The 15,941-nt window shown below is 41.7% G+C and overlaps 1 protein-coding gene across 1 annotated transcript in view; it reads left to right on the top strand.

The window, feature by feature from the left end:
- Positions 1-15,941, top strand: part of LOC133864783 (uncharacterized) — a 36,533-nt gene that overhangs the window by 16,955 nt on the left and 3,637 nt on the right. Inside the window, exons 3-9 of the mRNA XM_062301195.1 lie at positions 1,482-1,549; positions 1,840-1,911; positions 2,103-2,443; positions 2,523-2,611; positions 12,288-14,516; positions 14,660-14,737; positions 14,876-14,987. Coding sequence (XP_062157179.1) covers positions 1,482-1,549; positions 1,840-1,911; positions 2,103-2,443; positions 2,523-2,611; positions 12,288-14,516; positions 14,660-14,737; positions 14,876-14,987 — 2,989 coding nt within the window. The remainder of the gene's footprint in view (positions 1-1,481; positions 1,550-1,839; positions 1,912-2,102; positions 2,444-2,522; positions 2,612-12,287; positions 14,517-14,659; positions 14,738-14,875; positions 14,988-15,941) is intronic.

The raw sequence follows: 15,941 nt of genomic DNA, 5'->3' as shown, positions 1-15,941 counted from the left end.
GGTAGACAAATTTTGGATTCAGTGCTTGTTGCTAATGAATGCTTGGATAGTCGCCTTAGATCGGGGGAATTCGGGGTGTTGTGCAAATTGGATTTGGAGAAGGCGTATGCTTTTTTTTTTTTTTTGATAAGTAAGAAAAGATTTATCAGCTTTCAAGGACTTAAATTTGCGAGCCAAAATGAAGCCCATGTAGCCTTGAAAATGATAAGTCTACCACTGTCTCACTCTATCCATAAAACCTTCGACATTTAAGCACATATTCTTGAACTTAAAATATCTTCTACCACAATCAAGAAGAATGGGGAAGTGGTCTGAGCAGAGTCTAGGCAACTTTTTTTGAGATAAATCAGGAAACTAGGCTTCCCATTCTGGAGAGACAAGAAACCTATCAATTCTTGACCAAGATGGGAGATCCCGATTGTTTGACTATGTAAAAGTCCCCTCTTACAAAGGGAATATCCATGAGGCCTTGTTCAAAAATAAAATCAAAGAAATTCACCATAGCGGGACAAAAATGAGCTTCACCCAATCTTTCACTAGGAAATTGAGTCCTAGGTTCAGATCTTACCATTCAAAGATAGAAATAAATACGTATTTTGTTAAGTTGAATATTTCAAAGTTATACTTATAAAAAAGAAAAAATTATATATTTCAAAGTTATCAAAAAAAGGTTTGGTATTAGTTCGATCATGTATTCTAAATAATTTTATGTACTTAAAATCTTTTTCACTTTGTGGGAATAGGTTTGCCATTATTTAGCGCGTAGTTTCCTATTCAGCAACTTCTCTGGCTACTAGTTTTTTGAAAATAAAATTGCTCTTTTGCAGCATATGATGCATAAGGAGAAGTCTAAGCTCTAATTTTTGTGTGTTTGAACTGGACACTTTTTACCCTGACAAGTTCAATTACATAAATATATTCTGTTGCTCTTTTTTGTTTTATAAGAATCTTCTAACCTTAAATTAGATAAATTGTTTATTAGTTGGCAGCTTTCACATTTAATATAGTGGATTCCCTGGGAACAGCATCTGGATTGTCTGTTATTTGGTGGTACAATCTACAATTATCTCGTGATAATTCTTGGTGATGTTGCTCTTTATATAGCTATACTCTGGCTGATGATCTATTTCCCTCTCTGTGGTGTACCCATTTTATCATGAAACAAACTGATGAGAAATTCCCTTTGGTTCAGATGCTTTGGAAGATTCTTTCTAGTGAAAGCTTGGACTTTTTCTCCCCAATTTTACTCTTATGCTTAAAAATCTGGCTTTAGCCTTCTGTAGCTGTTAGCCATTTTAGTAGCAAAAACTTGGCGATAATTGAATCCTATTATATCTGTGAATGAATTCTAGCTTTCTGTATCAATGACTTTTGTTGGAAGGTTAAATTATAGTTCTACCATTGTCAATGACATCTTAAACTGATTGGTTTTTATTTTGTACTGACATTGTTTAACACTTTGCTTTTCCCTTTGACAACAGAGCCATTGTCTTAGACCATGGGAATCCGTCTATGAAGAGTCAATTAAAGGCATTAGCTGCTGTTGAGAGTAAGTTCATTATTCAGATTTTCATTTAGACGTAACAAGATATAAACGTCTCTCTCTCTCTCTCTCTCTCTCTCCTGACAGCATATCTCTTCCTCTTTTCGTTTTAGCGTCCATATATTGACTCTAGCGTCCTCTACGCCTTTTTGAAGTAATAAAGTCAACAGTTAAATAGTGTATTGTTGTAAGCAGTAGTAATAGGTTAAGTATATATGTAACTATTTAATTGCTGCTGATTTAATATTCTGCCAAAAATTCAAAAGCTGAACTGTCTAATATTCCTGTGTTTGCAGCTAATCCGTGGAGGCATTACAAACAAAAGAAAGAGCCTGCATTTAAAAAACGCAAAGTTGTACCACCTCAAGGTGATTGAAGCCTCCTAGAGACTTGAATTTTCATATGATATCAGAGTTCGTGTGATGCATTTTTCTGTTTTAATGCTTAAGTTTAAATGATTATAAGATTTCAATGTTCTGCTTATTATTTGATTTCTTCTCTTTGGTATCTCATTGATTTTTCCCCTCTTTTGAACTATACTGTTTTGCACCATTTGCAGTGAGCGGGCCCCCTAAGTCTGTCCATAAATCTGGAATATCCTCAACAACCACTACAAAGGGCAGACACTCATCTTCACCTCTTCCATCTCCACCGGAGCAATCGGTTCCTCCAGCATCTCCACTGGGGAGTGTAAATATACCTAAGAGTCATGCTACCGTAGAAGATCTACTGCCCACTCAGGTGAAGAGTAAAGAGAATGCTGCTACTAGCTCTGAGAAAGAAATCCCAACCAGGACTACTGGTGCAGTACGGGAAACACCGGGACGCAAAAGAAATGTTGGAGCTATTGGACATACAATTCCCAACTCTGGAAAGAAGATTGAGCCCTTTATAAAAAAAGTTAGTGGCGAGACATCCTTGATGCTTTTATTTTAAGAACATTTAGTGATCTTATGTCTTCTCATTCAATCTTGAGCAGTGTTCAAATTTTCAAGCTCCAGGAAGATATTTCTTGAAGCCTGGAGTGGAGCTGGAAAGCCTCAAGAAACCTTTGTCGGAAAGCGGAAGGTACCTGTTGTTATACCTCTTATTTTTCCATAACTGTACTGGGTTGTTCTGGTCATTTTAGATACAGAGTTGTTTCCCTTTTTACTCTATGTTTCCTTTTCAATTGAACTTATGTTTATTGTGAGCATTCTCTTCATTACCCCAGTTGTTCTCAAGTCTTAACCGTCCATTGAAAAAAGAAATGATATTACTGAACTAAAGGAATTGGAACGTCAGTGAGGGAATTCTTTGTCACCAATCCCAGGGGAGGAAGATGACCAACGGCTAGGACAGCTGCATTGCTCGGCGCGGTTGGGCCCCACACTTATCAGAATGAGCCACTGGGCCTTCCACTGTGACTGGGTTCAGAGCAGAAAGCCCAACTCCCTTTTTACTCTGTGTCTAAGGTGGTGCTCCCAAAATCCATTACGAAGCCACTTGATCAATTCCCTCTCTCAGACACCGCCAGAGAGAAGTTATCGGTGGATGGTTCCAGGATTGGGCTCTTTGGCAATAGTGATCCCGGTGTTGTTGCGTTCTGTGGGGAAGTGGCTTTTATAGTCAGTAAGGCAGTTTCAAGGCTTGTTGGTGCTGGTTGTCAGGCAGGACCACTTGGGTTTTGAGCAAACCCAAAGTCTGCTGAGTCGGCTTTAGTTTTGAAAGAGGGGAAACTAAGCTCTTTTCTGGGTTACACTCTTACTACTTCTGTTTCCTCTTCTTGTTCCTCTTCTGGGTTAGTGAGGGAGGTTCGTGTTAATGTTGATAAGGGGGTTAGGAACACCTTGCCTGCTTTGGATGGGTTGGAGTTGGGTTTTGTAGAAGGGAATAGCTAATTTGTGAGTGAGCCGCTGCCAAGCTTGGATATGGATATTTTGTCAAGGAAGTGGCCATGGTATGAACTCCATTGAGGTTCTGTACCCCTGCTTTGTTTGGGAAGTCTGACTGCTCTAGGTTGGAGTGTTCAGATTGCGTTTTTCAAAGTATGAAGGAGATATATTGTCTGGTGGGGCTCTCGTGTGACGGTTATGAGTAGCAATTTATAGCATTGTTGACAACCATTGAAGTGAGCCAGTTCCAAAAGGAATCGACCTTCAATTCCAAATTGGCTAATAGAGGTAATATGAGGTTAAACAGATTGTCTTGCTCTAAATTATGACTCTAAAGATGTAAGTGCAAGCCGTGGAAGAGGTAAGGGTAGGTGCTTCTCAGTTCTTAATGAAGCCTAATTTATCTTGGAATGTGAGAGGGTTGAATGAAGGGGATAAATGCTTAAGGGTTAGAAATTTACTTAGAGAATGGAAGGCTGATGTTTTTTGTCTTCTGGAATCTAAGATGAAGGATATGTCTAGTAGTGTTGCTCGGGGCTTTTGGGGGGGGGGGGGGGGGGGTCACCATATCAATTGGTGTTGTATTAACTCTAGAGAGGCTTCTGGTGGAATTTTGCTTATGTGGGAAAGGAGGGTGGTGGAAAAAATCAGCGAGTATGTGGGGGAGCTTAATGTTGCTTGTTCTTTAGGAATGTTGAAGATAATTTCACCTTGTCTTTTGTGGGCGTTTATGGCCCCAATTTTGACGAGAATTAGGAGGTTTTTATGGGATGAATTGGCGGGTTTGCTTAGCTGGTGGAATTCGCCTCTCTGCATAGGGGGAGATTTTAACGTCTCTTGGTTCTCCAGTGAGAGATCAGGAGAAGCCCGGATTAGTCTAGCTACGATGGAGTTCTCATAGTTCATTTTTTATGAGAGCCTGATAGATCTCCCTCTTGTTGGTGGGACTTTTACTTGATCGAATAATCCGGATCAGCCTTTGTGGTCTAAGATTGATATATTTCTTGTCTCTCCGAATTGGAAAGCCAAGTTTCTTGGAGTGTCCCGGAGGAGGCTTCCTAGACTATGCTTGGAAATAACAGAAGAAATAACACCATTGATTCTTTGTTAGTTGATCGTATAGAGGGGTTTTGGGGGTTGTGGAAGCTATGAACAGTGATAAGGCCTCAAGTCCTGATGGTTTCTCTATGGCTTTCTTCCAAGCTTCTTGGGATGTTTTAAAAAAAGACATTATGTATGTCTTTCATGACTTCCATACTAGAGACAAGTTTGAAAGAAGCCTAAATGCTACGTTTATTGTTCTCATCCCAAAGATTCCATGGGCGGTTGATATGAAGGATTTTCGCTCGATTAGTCTAGTGAGTGGTATTTACAAAATCATTGACAAAGTTTTAGCTAAGAAGTTGAAATGGTTTTGAAGAAGATTATCTCCAATTGTCAGAACGCATTCATCCGGGGAAGGTAGATTCTTGATCATGCTCTCATTGCTAGTGAATGCCTTGATAGCAGAATCAGATTTGGGGGGCTAGGTGTGCTTTGTAAGTTGGATATAGAAAAAGCTTATGATCACATTAGTTGGGAATTTCTTCTGTACTTGCAGAGAAGGAGCGGTTTTGGGGGGAAATGGTGCAAGGTTTGGTCCTATTTCTAAAGGAGGCTTGGGCATTCAGAATTTGAGGATCTTCAACAGGGCTCTGTTAGGGAAGTGGTTGTGATGTTATGTGCATGGGAGAGAGACTTGGTGGAAATCTATTGTGGATGCTAAGTATGGTACTACGTGGGACGGGTGGTGCTCCTTAGATCCCTCTGGGTCTCACGAAGTGGGGCTTTGGAAGAACATAAGGAAGGGGTGGAGTTTGTTTTGTAGTCATACTAGATTTATTTTGGGAAATGGATCTATGATCAGATTTTGGGATGATGTGTGGTGTGGAGAGATGTCCCTCAAGGAAACTTTCCCGGTTTTGTATGGCATAGCTTGTGATAAGGATGTGCTCGTTTAAGCTCACTTGGTTTCGGAGAGTGGTTCCTTTTAGTGGGATGTTAGCTTTATTCAAGCGGCCCACGAATGGGAGGTGGACGTCCTGGCTTCCTTCTTTACCTTGCCGTATTCCATTAGAGTGGGAAGTGAAGGGGAAGACTAGCTTTGGTGTTCTCCTTCTCACAAAGGGAAGTTTGATGTTATATCTTTCTATAAGGTCCTTGCTTGCAAAGAGGTAGACCCTTTCCCCTGGAAAAGTATTTGGCAGACCAAGGTTCCTTTGAAAGTGGTTTCTTTTCGCTTGGTTGGCAGCGCTAGAGAAGATTCTTACCTTGGATAATCTTAGAAAGAGGCATGTCATTGTGATTGATAGGTGTTGTATGTGCAAAATGAATGGGGAGTATGTGGATCCCCTTCTTCTCCATTGTGAGGTTGCACCCTTTCCAAGGTTTGCTCTCTATTTCTAAAGGAGGCTTGGGCATTCGGAATTTGAGGATCTTCAACAGGGCTCTGTTAGGGAAGTGGTTGTGGCTTTATGTGCATGAGAGAGAGTCTTGATGGAAATCTATTGTGGATGCTAAGCATGGTACTACGTGGGACGGGTGGTGCTCCTTAGATCCCTCTGGATCTCACAAAGTGGGGCTTTGGAAGAACATAAGGAAGGGGTTGAGTTTGTTTTGTAGTCATACTAGATTTATTTTGGGAGATGGGGCTATGATCAGATTTTGGGATGATGTGTGGTGTGGAGAGATGTCCCTCAAGGAAGCTTTCCCGATTTTGTATGGTATAGCTCGTGATAAGAATGTGCTCGTTGCAGCTCACTTGTTTTCGAAGAATGGTTCTTTTTAGTGGGATGTTAGCTTTATTCAAGCGGCCCACAACTGGGAGGTGGACATCTTGGCTTCCTTCTTCACCTTGTTGTATTCCAATAGAGTGGGAAGTGAAGGGAGAATACCAGCTTTGGTGGTCTCCTTCTCACAGAAGGAAGTTTGATGTTATATCTTTTTGGTCCTTGCTTGCAAAGAGGTAGACCCTTTCCATTGGATAATCTTAGAAGTACACCGGGAAGATCCTTACCTAGGATAATCTTAGAAATAGGCATGTCATTGTGATTGATAGGTGTTGTATGTGCAAAATGAATGGGGTGTATGTGGATCACCTTCTTCTCCATTGGGAGGTTGCATGCGCTTTATGGAATGCTATCTTCAGCCTCTTCAATTGTCTTGGGTTATGCCTTTTTTTTTTGATAAGTAATAAAAGTTTTATTTAAAAGCGTAAAGCGCCCCTAAGTACACCGGGAGTATACATAGAGGCAACAAAAAACTAGTCAAAAGCAGAGCCCAAAAGAACCTAAAGGATCCCAAACAAACCCTACAAACCGAACAGCCCAAAACCACAAAACCCACCAAGGAGAACACAATCCTACGTCAAGGGATCCTATTCTTTCTGCGACTTGAGGGAGCGCTCACATCTCCATAGTTAACGGAGCTTTTCAAATTCAAAAGCTCCCTCTTGCCTTTAGTCTTTTTGCGAGCTACCAAACGATCTCGAAAAAAATCCTCTGAAATAGCATCGTGAATTGCCAACGACTCCACATCAAGACCATCATCCATCTCCCAAACCATTGGCACCCCATCCCAAGACTCTTCATCCTGCTCCCATACCAGGGCCTCCTCAGAATGATCGAACCCAACCGGCCACTGTTGATACTTGGTAATGCCGCTGTCCCTCACAACACCAACTTCCTTGACCTCCGGAGTCGAAGACAGGGCCAACTCAGAAGGCAAGGAGGACTTGGTAGAAGGGGCCAACACAGACGACCTCTGGTTGAGAAATCCTTTCCGAAGGAAGCCTTTCTTCCCATTACTCACTACCTTCTTCTCATTGCTCGTCGTATCTTCAGAAGACTTCAAAGGGGGAGCTGCAGAATCTTCCTTAGAATAAGGCTCTACAACCGAAGCCTTATTGCAAAAGCCGCCAGTCTTCTTCAAAGCTTCCATGGAATCAGCAAGAAGCCCATCGTTCCATTTCACTTGACCTTCCCTGAGATCCTTGGCTTTTCGGTAATAACGCTGGAAAGGTTTAAACGACTGCAACACAGGGAGAGAAGAGCGAATTCTATCACCCATCTCGGCCGCCCCTGTGAGAGGAGGAGGGACAAACCCAGAGCAACAAGGCACGATGGCAGCATCAAGACCATGTCCACCGAAAAGACCAGACCCAACAAGGGGAATCGCCGAAGACGTTTGAGCAACCAGTGAAGGAGGGAAGGAGAAAGGAAGGGACGGCTCGACAGTGTCTACTTGAGATAAAACGACAAGATTTGAACAACTAGGCAAAGAGGCCGAAACTGGAACAGGAGACAAGCCTGGAATCGTCCCAGAAACTGACGGCGATGAAATCTCCCGCTGAGAAACTCGACCACGATCGGCCGTCGACGGGTCGTTTTGTCCCTGTCGCCCCGGAACCAACCCATAAACTGTAGGCGACGATAACTCCGGCTGAGAGGAACGCCCAAGATCGGCCAACGACACCGGACCCTCATCCTCAGAGATAACCGACTGAAAAGGGGCTCTACCAACGTGTCTCAGACAAGGTTTCTGGAAAAATCGACCCAAACGGAACCCTTTGCACTTAGGGCCCAAACCGAACCCAGCAAACCGGCCCAGATGCTTCCGAACAACCCGGCCCAACGCCCAAGTAGAGCTGACAAGCTTGCGTATCCACCCATACAATTTCAAATTCAAAAGTGATGACACGCCTCGTGCAGAATGAGCACAGTGAATCTTCTTCTTACCCAGCGGACGAAAACTCAGACCCTTAACCAACGGATCAGGCGGCAGGCCGTGTGAAGAGGCAATCTCCAGCGATCCGTGCGGTTGCTCCTCCAGGTCAAAGCAATTCACCGCTCTCCTTCCTTCATCGACCACCCTAAACGACTCCAGGAGTAAATCCAACCCACTCGGCTCATCCATTGAGCGTTGCATCCCTGCATGCTTGACGAGAGAATCATCTACCCCCCGAACTACGGCCGCGTAGGAAGGAGACCCATCCTGCCGACTAGAAGACGCACCCAGCCATTTCGAAGTGAACGACTCAGGACGATCCTTCGAGACAAGGAAGGATGTCATCTTCCGCAGCTCACTCGCAAACCAAGCCCACCCTCCACCTTTACGGCCTTCTGGGAGCCAAATAGCCCCTTTCCGACCACCCTCAGTGAATACCACCACCTCTAAGTAGCGGCCAGACTTGTTCTCTCCCCCTCTAACCATCAAAACCTTAACATCTTCCCGGAAATACTTAACAAAGTCCTTCACTGAAAACTTCGCAGCCTCTTCGACGATTTCCAGCAACCAAATAGAACTTTGAAGACCCAAAAAAATGATCCCACAAAACCCCTTTCTCCTCTCCTCCAAACGTAAATCCGCCACTTCAGACTTCGCCGAAATGAAGAAGCGTTTGGCTTCCATAGAGAAGCACCGCTCCATCCTCTGGAAGCCTAGAATGCTAGGAGAGGAAAAACCCTGTTTCCATACCGGCGAGAGTTCCTTTGGAAACACCTATCAAAACCCAGCACCATGATACTGTAGACGGTTCGGTGAATCTAGAATCGATCAGGGGAGGAGAGGGGTGACAAAAGGATCAAAAGAAAAACTGTCCGACAAAGGCCTCTAACTGAACTGCTCAATGTACAACTTTTTATAAAACTGAAAAATGTGCTCGTTGATCTCCAACCAGTTGGTAGAAATTGTACCATCAATCAACAAGGAGTCAATGGAGTTCTGATGAGTCCCAGTCAGAGAGAAGGATACTAAACAAGTATTTCATTGAAATAGAAAGAGAATACATATAGAACACCACTTCGGGTGCAAGTTCAACCACAAGACAACTCCAATTCGTGTAGGAGCTAAACCACAACTAGATTTACAAAATACACGAGTCTTGGGTTATGCCTTTTGTGGTGCTTGTGGAGGGAACGAAACGAGAGAAATTTCGAGGACAAATAAAGGAAGATTGAGGAGCTCATTACTTTCTTCTTTTTTTCTTTCTTCTCTTGGATTGCTGCATTCCTAGCTCCCTTAGTGATTAGCTTTAATGATTTCTTTGTTCTTTTTTCTTTTCCTTCTTAGACGCTTGTTTTGTATACTCCATGTGTACTTGACTGCGCTTTGCGTTTTTTCTAATGATATTATTTTTACTTATAAAAAAAAAAGTAATTGCGACTTAAGACAGGGGGACCCTTTGTCTCCATTACTATTTGTCATTGTTATGGAGGCGTTGGGTAAAATGACCTATGCAATAGTGAGTTGGGGTTTGTTGTTTGGCTTTTCTGTGGGGGACTGGGAGTGATGCTAGGATTGATATCTCTTACCTTTGGTGTGTGGATGATACCCTAATTTTATGTGGGACTGTCCTAGATCATCTCCGTCTTTTGCGTTGTTTGTTCTTATGTTTTGAAGTTGTCTCAGGCTTGAAGATTAATTTGGCTAAATTAGAATTAGTTTCTGTTGGTATTGTCAATAATGTAGAAGGTTTGGCCAAGATTTTGGTTGCAGGGTCTCATCTTTGCCTAAGAAATACCTAGGTCTTTCATTGGGTGCTTCTTTTAAAGGCAAATCTATCTAGGATGGCATTATTAGAAGATCGAACACCGTTTAGTTGGTTGGAGGTAGTTGTACTTGTCCAAAGGTGGTAGGATTACCTTGATCAAGAGAACTTTGTCCAAATTTCCTACTTCCTTCATGTCTCCTTTTCCCATCTCGGCTAGCATTGCCAACTAAATTGAGAAGTTACAGAGGGACTTCTTGTGGGAAGGTATGGGCGATGAGGTTAAATTTCATTTGGTAAGCTGGTCAAGGTGTGTTTTCCAATTTCTAAGGGGGGTTTGGGGATTCGAAAGTTGCTCTTGTTCAACCGAGCTCTTATGGGTAAGTGGTTATGGCGTTATGCTTATGAGAGAGAGGCCTTGTGGAGAGTGTTAATGGACCATAAATATTGGAGTCAATGGGGTTGGTGTTGTTCTAATGGAGTCAACAGGTCTTATGGGGTGGGTCTTTTGGAAATTCATTAGGAGAGTTTCGAAAGACTTTTCTAGATTGACTAGATTTGAGGTGAGTGATGGCTCCAAAATTAGTTTTTGGAATTATGTAGGGTGTGGGGAGCTTCCCTTTCATAATTTTTTTCAAAGGTGCTCAACATTGCTTGCTTAAGGAATGCTTTCGTGGCAGATCTTCTTCAGGTCTTTAATGGCTTTCCTTAGTGGAACATTGATATTGTAAGAGTGGCACATGATTGGGAGTTGGAATTCTTTACTTCGTTCTTCGATCAATTGTATTCCATGTGTTTGATACAAGACGGTGTAGACAAGCTTTGTTGGAAGCCCTCCAAGAAGGGTTGTTTGATGTAAGATTTTTTTTTTTTTTATAATGTCTTACTTCCCCATGACAGCTCTCATTTCCCTTGGAGGTGTATTTGGCGGAGTAAGGCCCCTTTGAGAGTGTCTTTCTTTACTTTCTACCGCTTTAAATAAGATTCTTACCTTAGATAACTTGAAGAAGCGGCATATTATTGTGGTAGATTGGTGTTGCTTGTGTAAGAAGAGTGGGGAATCCGTAGACCACCTATTACTCCATTGTGAAATAGCTAGTGTCTTATGGAACTCTATCTTCAACTTGTTCGGTTGAGCTTAGACCATGTTTCGTCAAGTGAGAGATCTCTTCGCTTGTTGGAGATGGCAGTTTGGTAGTCCTCAAAGTGAAGCTGTTTGGAGGATGATTCTGCTTTGTTTGATGTGGTGTATTTGAAGAAAAGGAAATGACCAAAGCTTCAAAGATAGTGAGAAGACGGTGGTGGAGTTAAAGGCCTTTTTCATTAATTACCCTTTCCTTTTGGATTGCTGCATATGATTCTATCATATTTCAGTTTTCATGACTGTTTTGCTCTTTTTTCTTTTTCTTTTTTAGTTAGGCGTTCCTGTTTTATATTTCTTGTGCACGTGGGTACGCCCTTTAGTTTTAATGAATTTCGGTTACTTAAAGGATAGGCCCATGTTTTGTAGGGTTTGTTGTTGCTTTGGTGGGCTGTGGGTTGTCTCTTGGGTGTTTAGTTTTTTCTTGTAACTCTGTTTGGGCTCCTTTGTGGTTGTTTGGTTGTTCTTTCTTGGGTTTTGGGGATTTTTTTGTTGGTTTTGTTGGTTGTTGCGGGTTAGCTTTGGGTGTTTCTGGCGTATACTTCCTGTGTACCTAGGGGCGCCTTTACGCTTTTTTTATAAATCTTTTCTTTCTTATCAAAAAAAAAAAAAAAAGTAAGGGAAGAAATCTGTAGCTACTATGGAGTGGATGCCATGGGTTCTAATTTAATGTATTGAAAGAAGGGTACGCCCTTTGGTTTTAATGAATTTCGAGTACTTATCGAAAAAAGTAAGGGAAGAAATCTGTAGCTACTATGGAGTGGATGCCATGGGTTCTAATTTAATTTATTGAAAGAAGATTTTGATTATTGTTGAAAAGTCGATGTGAAGTACATGCCTTTTCATTGATTTTTTAAGCGATCTTCCAAAATGTGTCAAGAATACATGCCTTTTCATTGATTTTTGGTATTTCTACCTTCGAATAATAGGAGCCATGACTATAGTTTTTTTTATTAAATTTTTAAATACTCTATTTTTATGGAATCCATATTTGTGAAAGGTTACCAAAATGATGATTGGTATCTTAGAGGAAGTTTGTTGTGAGCTCAAATATTAGTTAGCGAATGTCCCCACACCCCCCCCCCCCCACCCCCCCCCCCCCCCCCCCCCCCCCCCCCCCTTTTTTTTTGTTTTTGTTTTTGAAGCAAATGGCTTTCTATGTGTTCCTGTATGTGGTTTTAATGTGTGCGTTAATTGTTCCAGTTCTCCTGAAGACAACCATCACCAGAGACCTGCAACTGAAGACAAACATGGTCAAACTCCTGCTGCAGAACGAAGCTTTGAAGAGAAATTCCCTACTGATGAGCTGGAAGAACCAGCACACTTGAACTCTAAACTTGGAGAAGAAGCAAATGCATTGGAAAAAATTGACATCCAACAGCATTCACCTGATCTGTTTGGTGAAAAAAAGGGCTCTGAAAATGGTGAAGGGCAGGCGGGTAGCTCTAGTGATAGTGGTAGTAGTGATAGTGAAAGTGACAGCAGTGATAGTGCAAGTGAAAGTGGAAGCCGTAGCAGAAGCAGAAGCAGAAGCAGAAGCAGAAGCAGAAGCAGAAGCCTCGTCGGTAGTGGAAGTGGGAGTAGCAGTGACAGTGAAAGTGATGCATCTTCCAACAGCAAGGAGGGTTCTGATGAGGATGTGGATATAATGACAAGTGATGATGACAAAGAACCCCAGCATAAATTGCAACCCTCTGAACCAGGTTTCTCTTCCTCACCCATCCTGTGTACAACTCCTGATGGCAAGCCTGTGCACAGTGGGAATTCTGAGAAGCAAGATGGTCAAGGATTTGATGCAGTTGAGATTGAAAAAGACTTTCCTGATGATGAACTGGGAACTGAAATGGCTGTAGTTACAAGCTTGGTTCATGACAAAGAGGGTGAAAAACATGCCGAAGGAACTAAACCCTTTTCACCTGGTTGTAATGATCTGCAAGAGCACCAAAATTATGTAGGAAGTTTGTTTGATGAAGGGGAAAATACAGTTAAGGACAGTGTCAGACATGAGCAGTCTGACAGCTCTGAGAGGATATCTAAAGGGAAACTCAAAAGGGGTTCTGATGTGAAGCACATCACTGAGAGATTTGAACGTCCAAAAAGGTTAAGAGCAGAGGCTCAACCCCCTGTTTCTGGGGGTTGGGATATTCAATTCTCAGGGAGCTCTCACAATTTATCCCCTGATAGACTTGGTGGAAACCCGTATATGGGTCCTACCGTTCTAGCGACAAATAGAACTGATAGGGATGGGAATGCTGATTTTGGCCTACAGAAGGGATACAACCAGGCATTTCCTGGAAAATCTAGTTCAGATATCCAGCAATCTGGTCGAAGGTCCTTTGATCAAAGCACAAGGGCAAAGGCTCCTGATACAGCAGAGAGACCTGACAAATGTGAGAGCTTGGGACGTGGCCGTAAATACTCTGAAAAGAGCTCTCACGTGCATGAGGGTTTCTCCATGCAAAAAGAAAATTTTCATAGAGATGCTCCAAATGAAGATGACTATGCAAAGGCGAAAAAGGTTTCAAAAAAATCCAAGGGAGGTGGTGCTGGTGGCAAACAATCATTGCCATTTGACTCACATAACCGGAAACATGGTGAAATGCTTGGAAAGTCCAAGGAAGGTGGGCAGTTTTCGAGTTCACTCATGGAATCTTTGCCAAAGGATAACATCAGAACTGGAGTGGACGTATCCCCTGTGGTCAATGGCAAAGGCAGTATTCTTCAAAGAGAGCTTTCAGACTTGGAGTTGGGCGAACTTCGTGAGCCCTTGCATGAGGAAACACCAGTTACAAAGAAATTTGAACGTAAAAGTTCATTTAAACAATTTGAAAATAAACAGTTCTCTTCAGATAACTGGAATTCAGATTTAAGTAAAGGAAAACCTGTTGGGAAGGCAACTTTAGAATCTGGAAAGCCATCCCCACCCAATCTAAATACGGGGCTCCATAGCAATCTAGAAGGCTCAACTAAAAAGAGGAACACAGAAGATCGGGCTGAAGATCTAAGAAGGTCTCACCAAAGGGTTGTGCAATCTCAGCCACAACACCTGTCAAAAGTTGATCATGCTGAAGTTGGGTCCCAGCTTAACAGATTGGGAGATGGGAGTAATAAATCTAGACAGAATGAAAGTATAGCTAGCCAAGGGATTGGTCTGGAAAGCTATAGTGAAAGCAATAAGAAAGCACCTGTAACTACTCCTCAACAGCATGATGCTAAACGAGGATCAGTTTCTCACTCCATAATAGAAACTAAAAAACAAGTATCTAATGCAATAGCTGAGTTGAGTGATGGGAGAAAGGATTCAAATTGGGCTGAGGGCAATAATAATGATCGCAAGAGGAGGGATTCTTCTTCAGATGAAAATAGTTGTTCTTATTCCAAGTATGAAAAGGATGAGCCGGAGCTGAAGGGACCAATAAGGGATTTTTCTCAGTAAGTAGACATTTATATTAGAACTTTGTCTTGATAAATGCCACCTAACTTGCCACACCTTTCAAGGATTATTTCTTGTAATTTTCTTACCTGATTTTCTGGAAATTGATTCAAATTATACTTTATTTTTGTTTTTATGTTAGGTACAAAGAATATGCGCAGGAGTATCATGATAAGTATGATAGTTATTGTTCCTTGGACAAGATTCTGGAGAGTTACAGGTAATGTGAGAGCTCCTTTTACTCATGTCTAAAGGTTGTGTTGCTTTCAATTTATTGTTACTTGTTTGACAAATTGCTTGTGTGGGATTGTTGTTTTGAAATTGTCACTTAAAACAATGTAATACCTGTTATATGTAGGAATGAGTTCTATAAACTCGGAAAGGACCTTGATTCTGCTAAAGACAGGGATATGGAGAGATACTATGACATCTTGGGGCAGTTGAAGGAATCCTATCATCAGTGCGGAATGGTATGCTTTATTCTAGTTTCTGTACGGTGTATTTTACATTTATAGTATGTATATAATGCTTGAAAGATTAACCAAATCCATTAAGAAGATTGATCACACTGCCCTCTTGGTCAGATACATTTTTTCAACCCTAGTGTACGTGTCTTTTTCAGTCTGCCCTTTTGCTTAACCCAGTTATATACCTTTCTACTTTGGCTTCATTATGGAAAACTCAACCATTGCTTATGGTAGATCACCTAAATTTTAGGGGCCTATGTCTGGTGCACTGCACTTAAGTGAGACCAGCACTGGGTAATGACCGTTATACAGTCACTGTGGACTCATGAACTCCAAGGGCGTGCAAATCATGTATTAACCATTTAGACTTCGGTGGATCCAAGTTTCTTAAACTCTATTGATTCATCTGTGTCTTAGTACTCAAAACTGCAGAAATAAGGCATCTGTCTTGGACTTGCACGTGAAAATTAGTGGGTTTTTTTTTTCCTGAATACTTATTGAATAATATGATAGTGCTCAGTTGAAACTTGCATGTGAATTACACAAAGTTTGGTTGGATCTTACCTCTTTTATGGTATATGATGATTATTCTTGAACCCTAGATGGTTGTGTGATTATTCTTAAACCTTATGCGTTGTCTAAAAATTATGTCATTCAATATCCACATGCCCTTCAGGCGCACGTGATCTTGAATAAAGAACACATTGCTTTGTTTGTGCTGTCATCCCTGCTGTTCTGTTGCTCTTTCTCAACTTTCTAATTGCTTGTGTCTATTTATATCTTTCCATTCAAAATTTTGTCAGTTTCAGTCACTTCAAATGAGCTGTAGTTTACGGGCAAATACTTATGGGGCTTTTTCATTAGGGTTAAATACATATTTGGTGCCTGTGGTTTAAAAACTTTATTTTTTGGTACCTCAGTTTCATTTCGCTTCACAGATGGTACTTGAGTTTGGAA

Source organism: Alnus glutinosa, chromosome 3 (genome assembly GCF_958979055.1).
Source record: "Alnus glutinosa chromosome 3, dhAlnGlut1.1, whole genome shotgun sequence".
NCBI classification, from domain to species: domain Eukaryota; kingdom Viridiplantae; phylum Streptophyta; class Magnoliopsida; order Fagales; family Betulaceae; genus Alnus; species Alnus glutinosa.
Note: the sequence above shows the minus strand (reverse complement) of the source record. Positions and strands in the feature narration are given on the sequence as shown.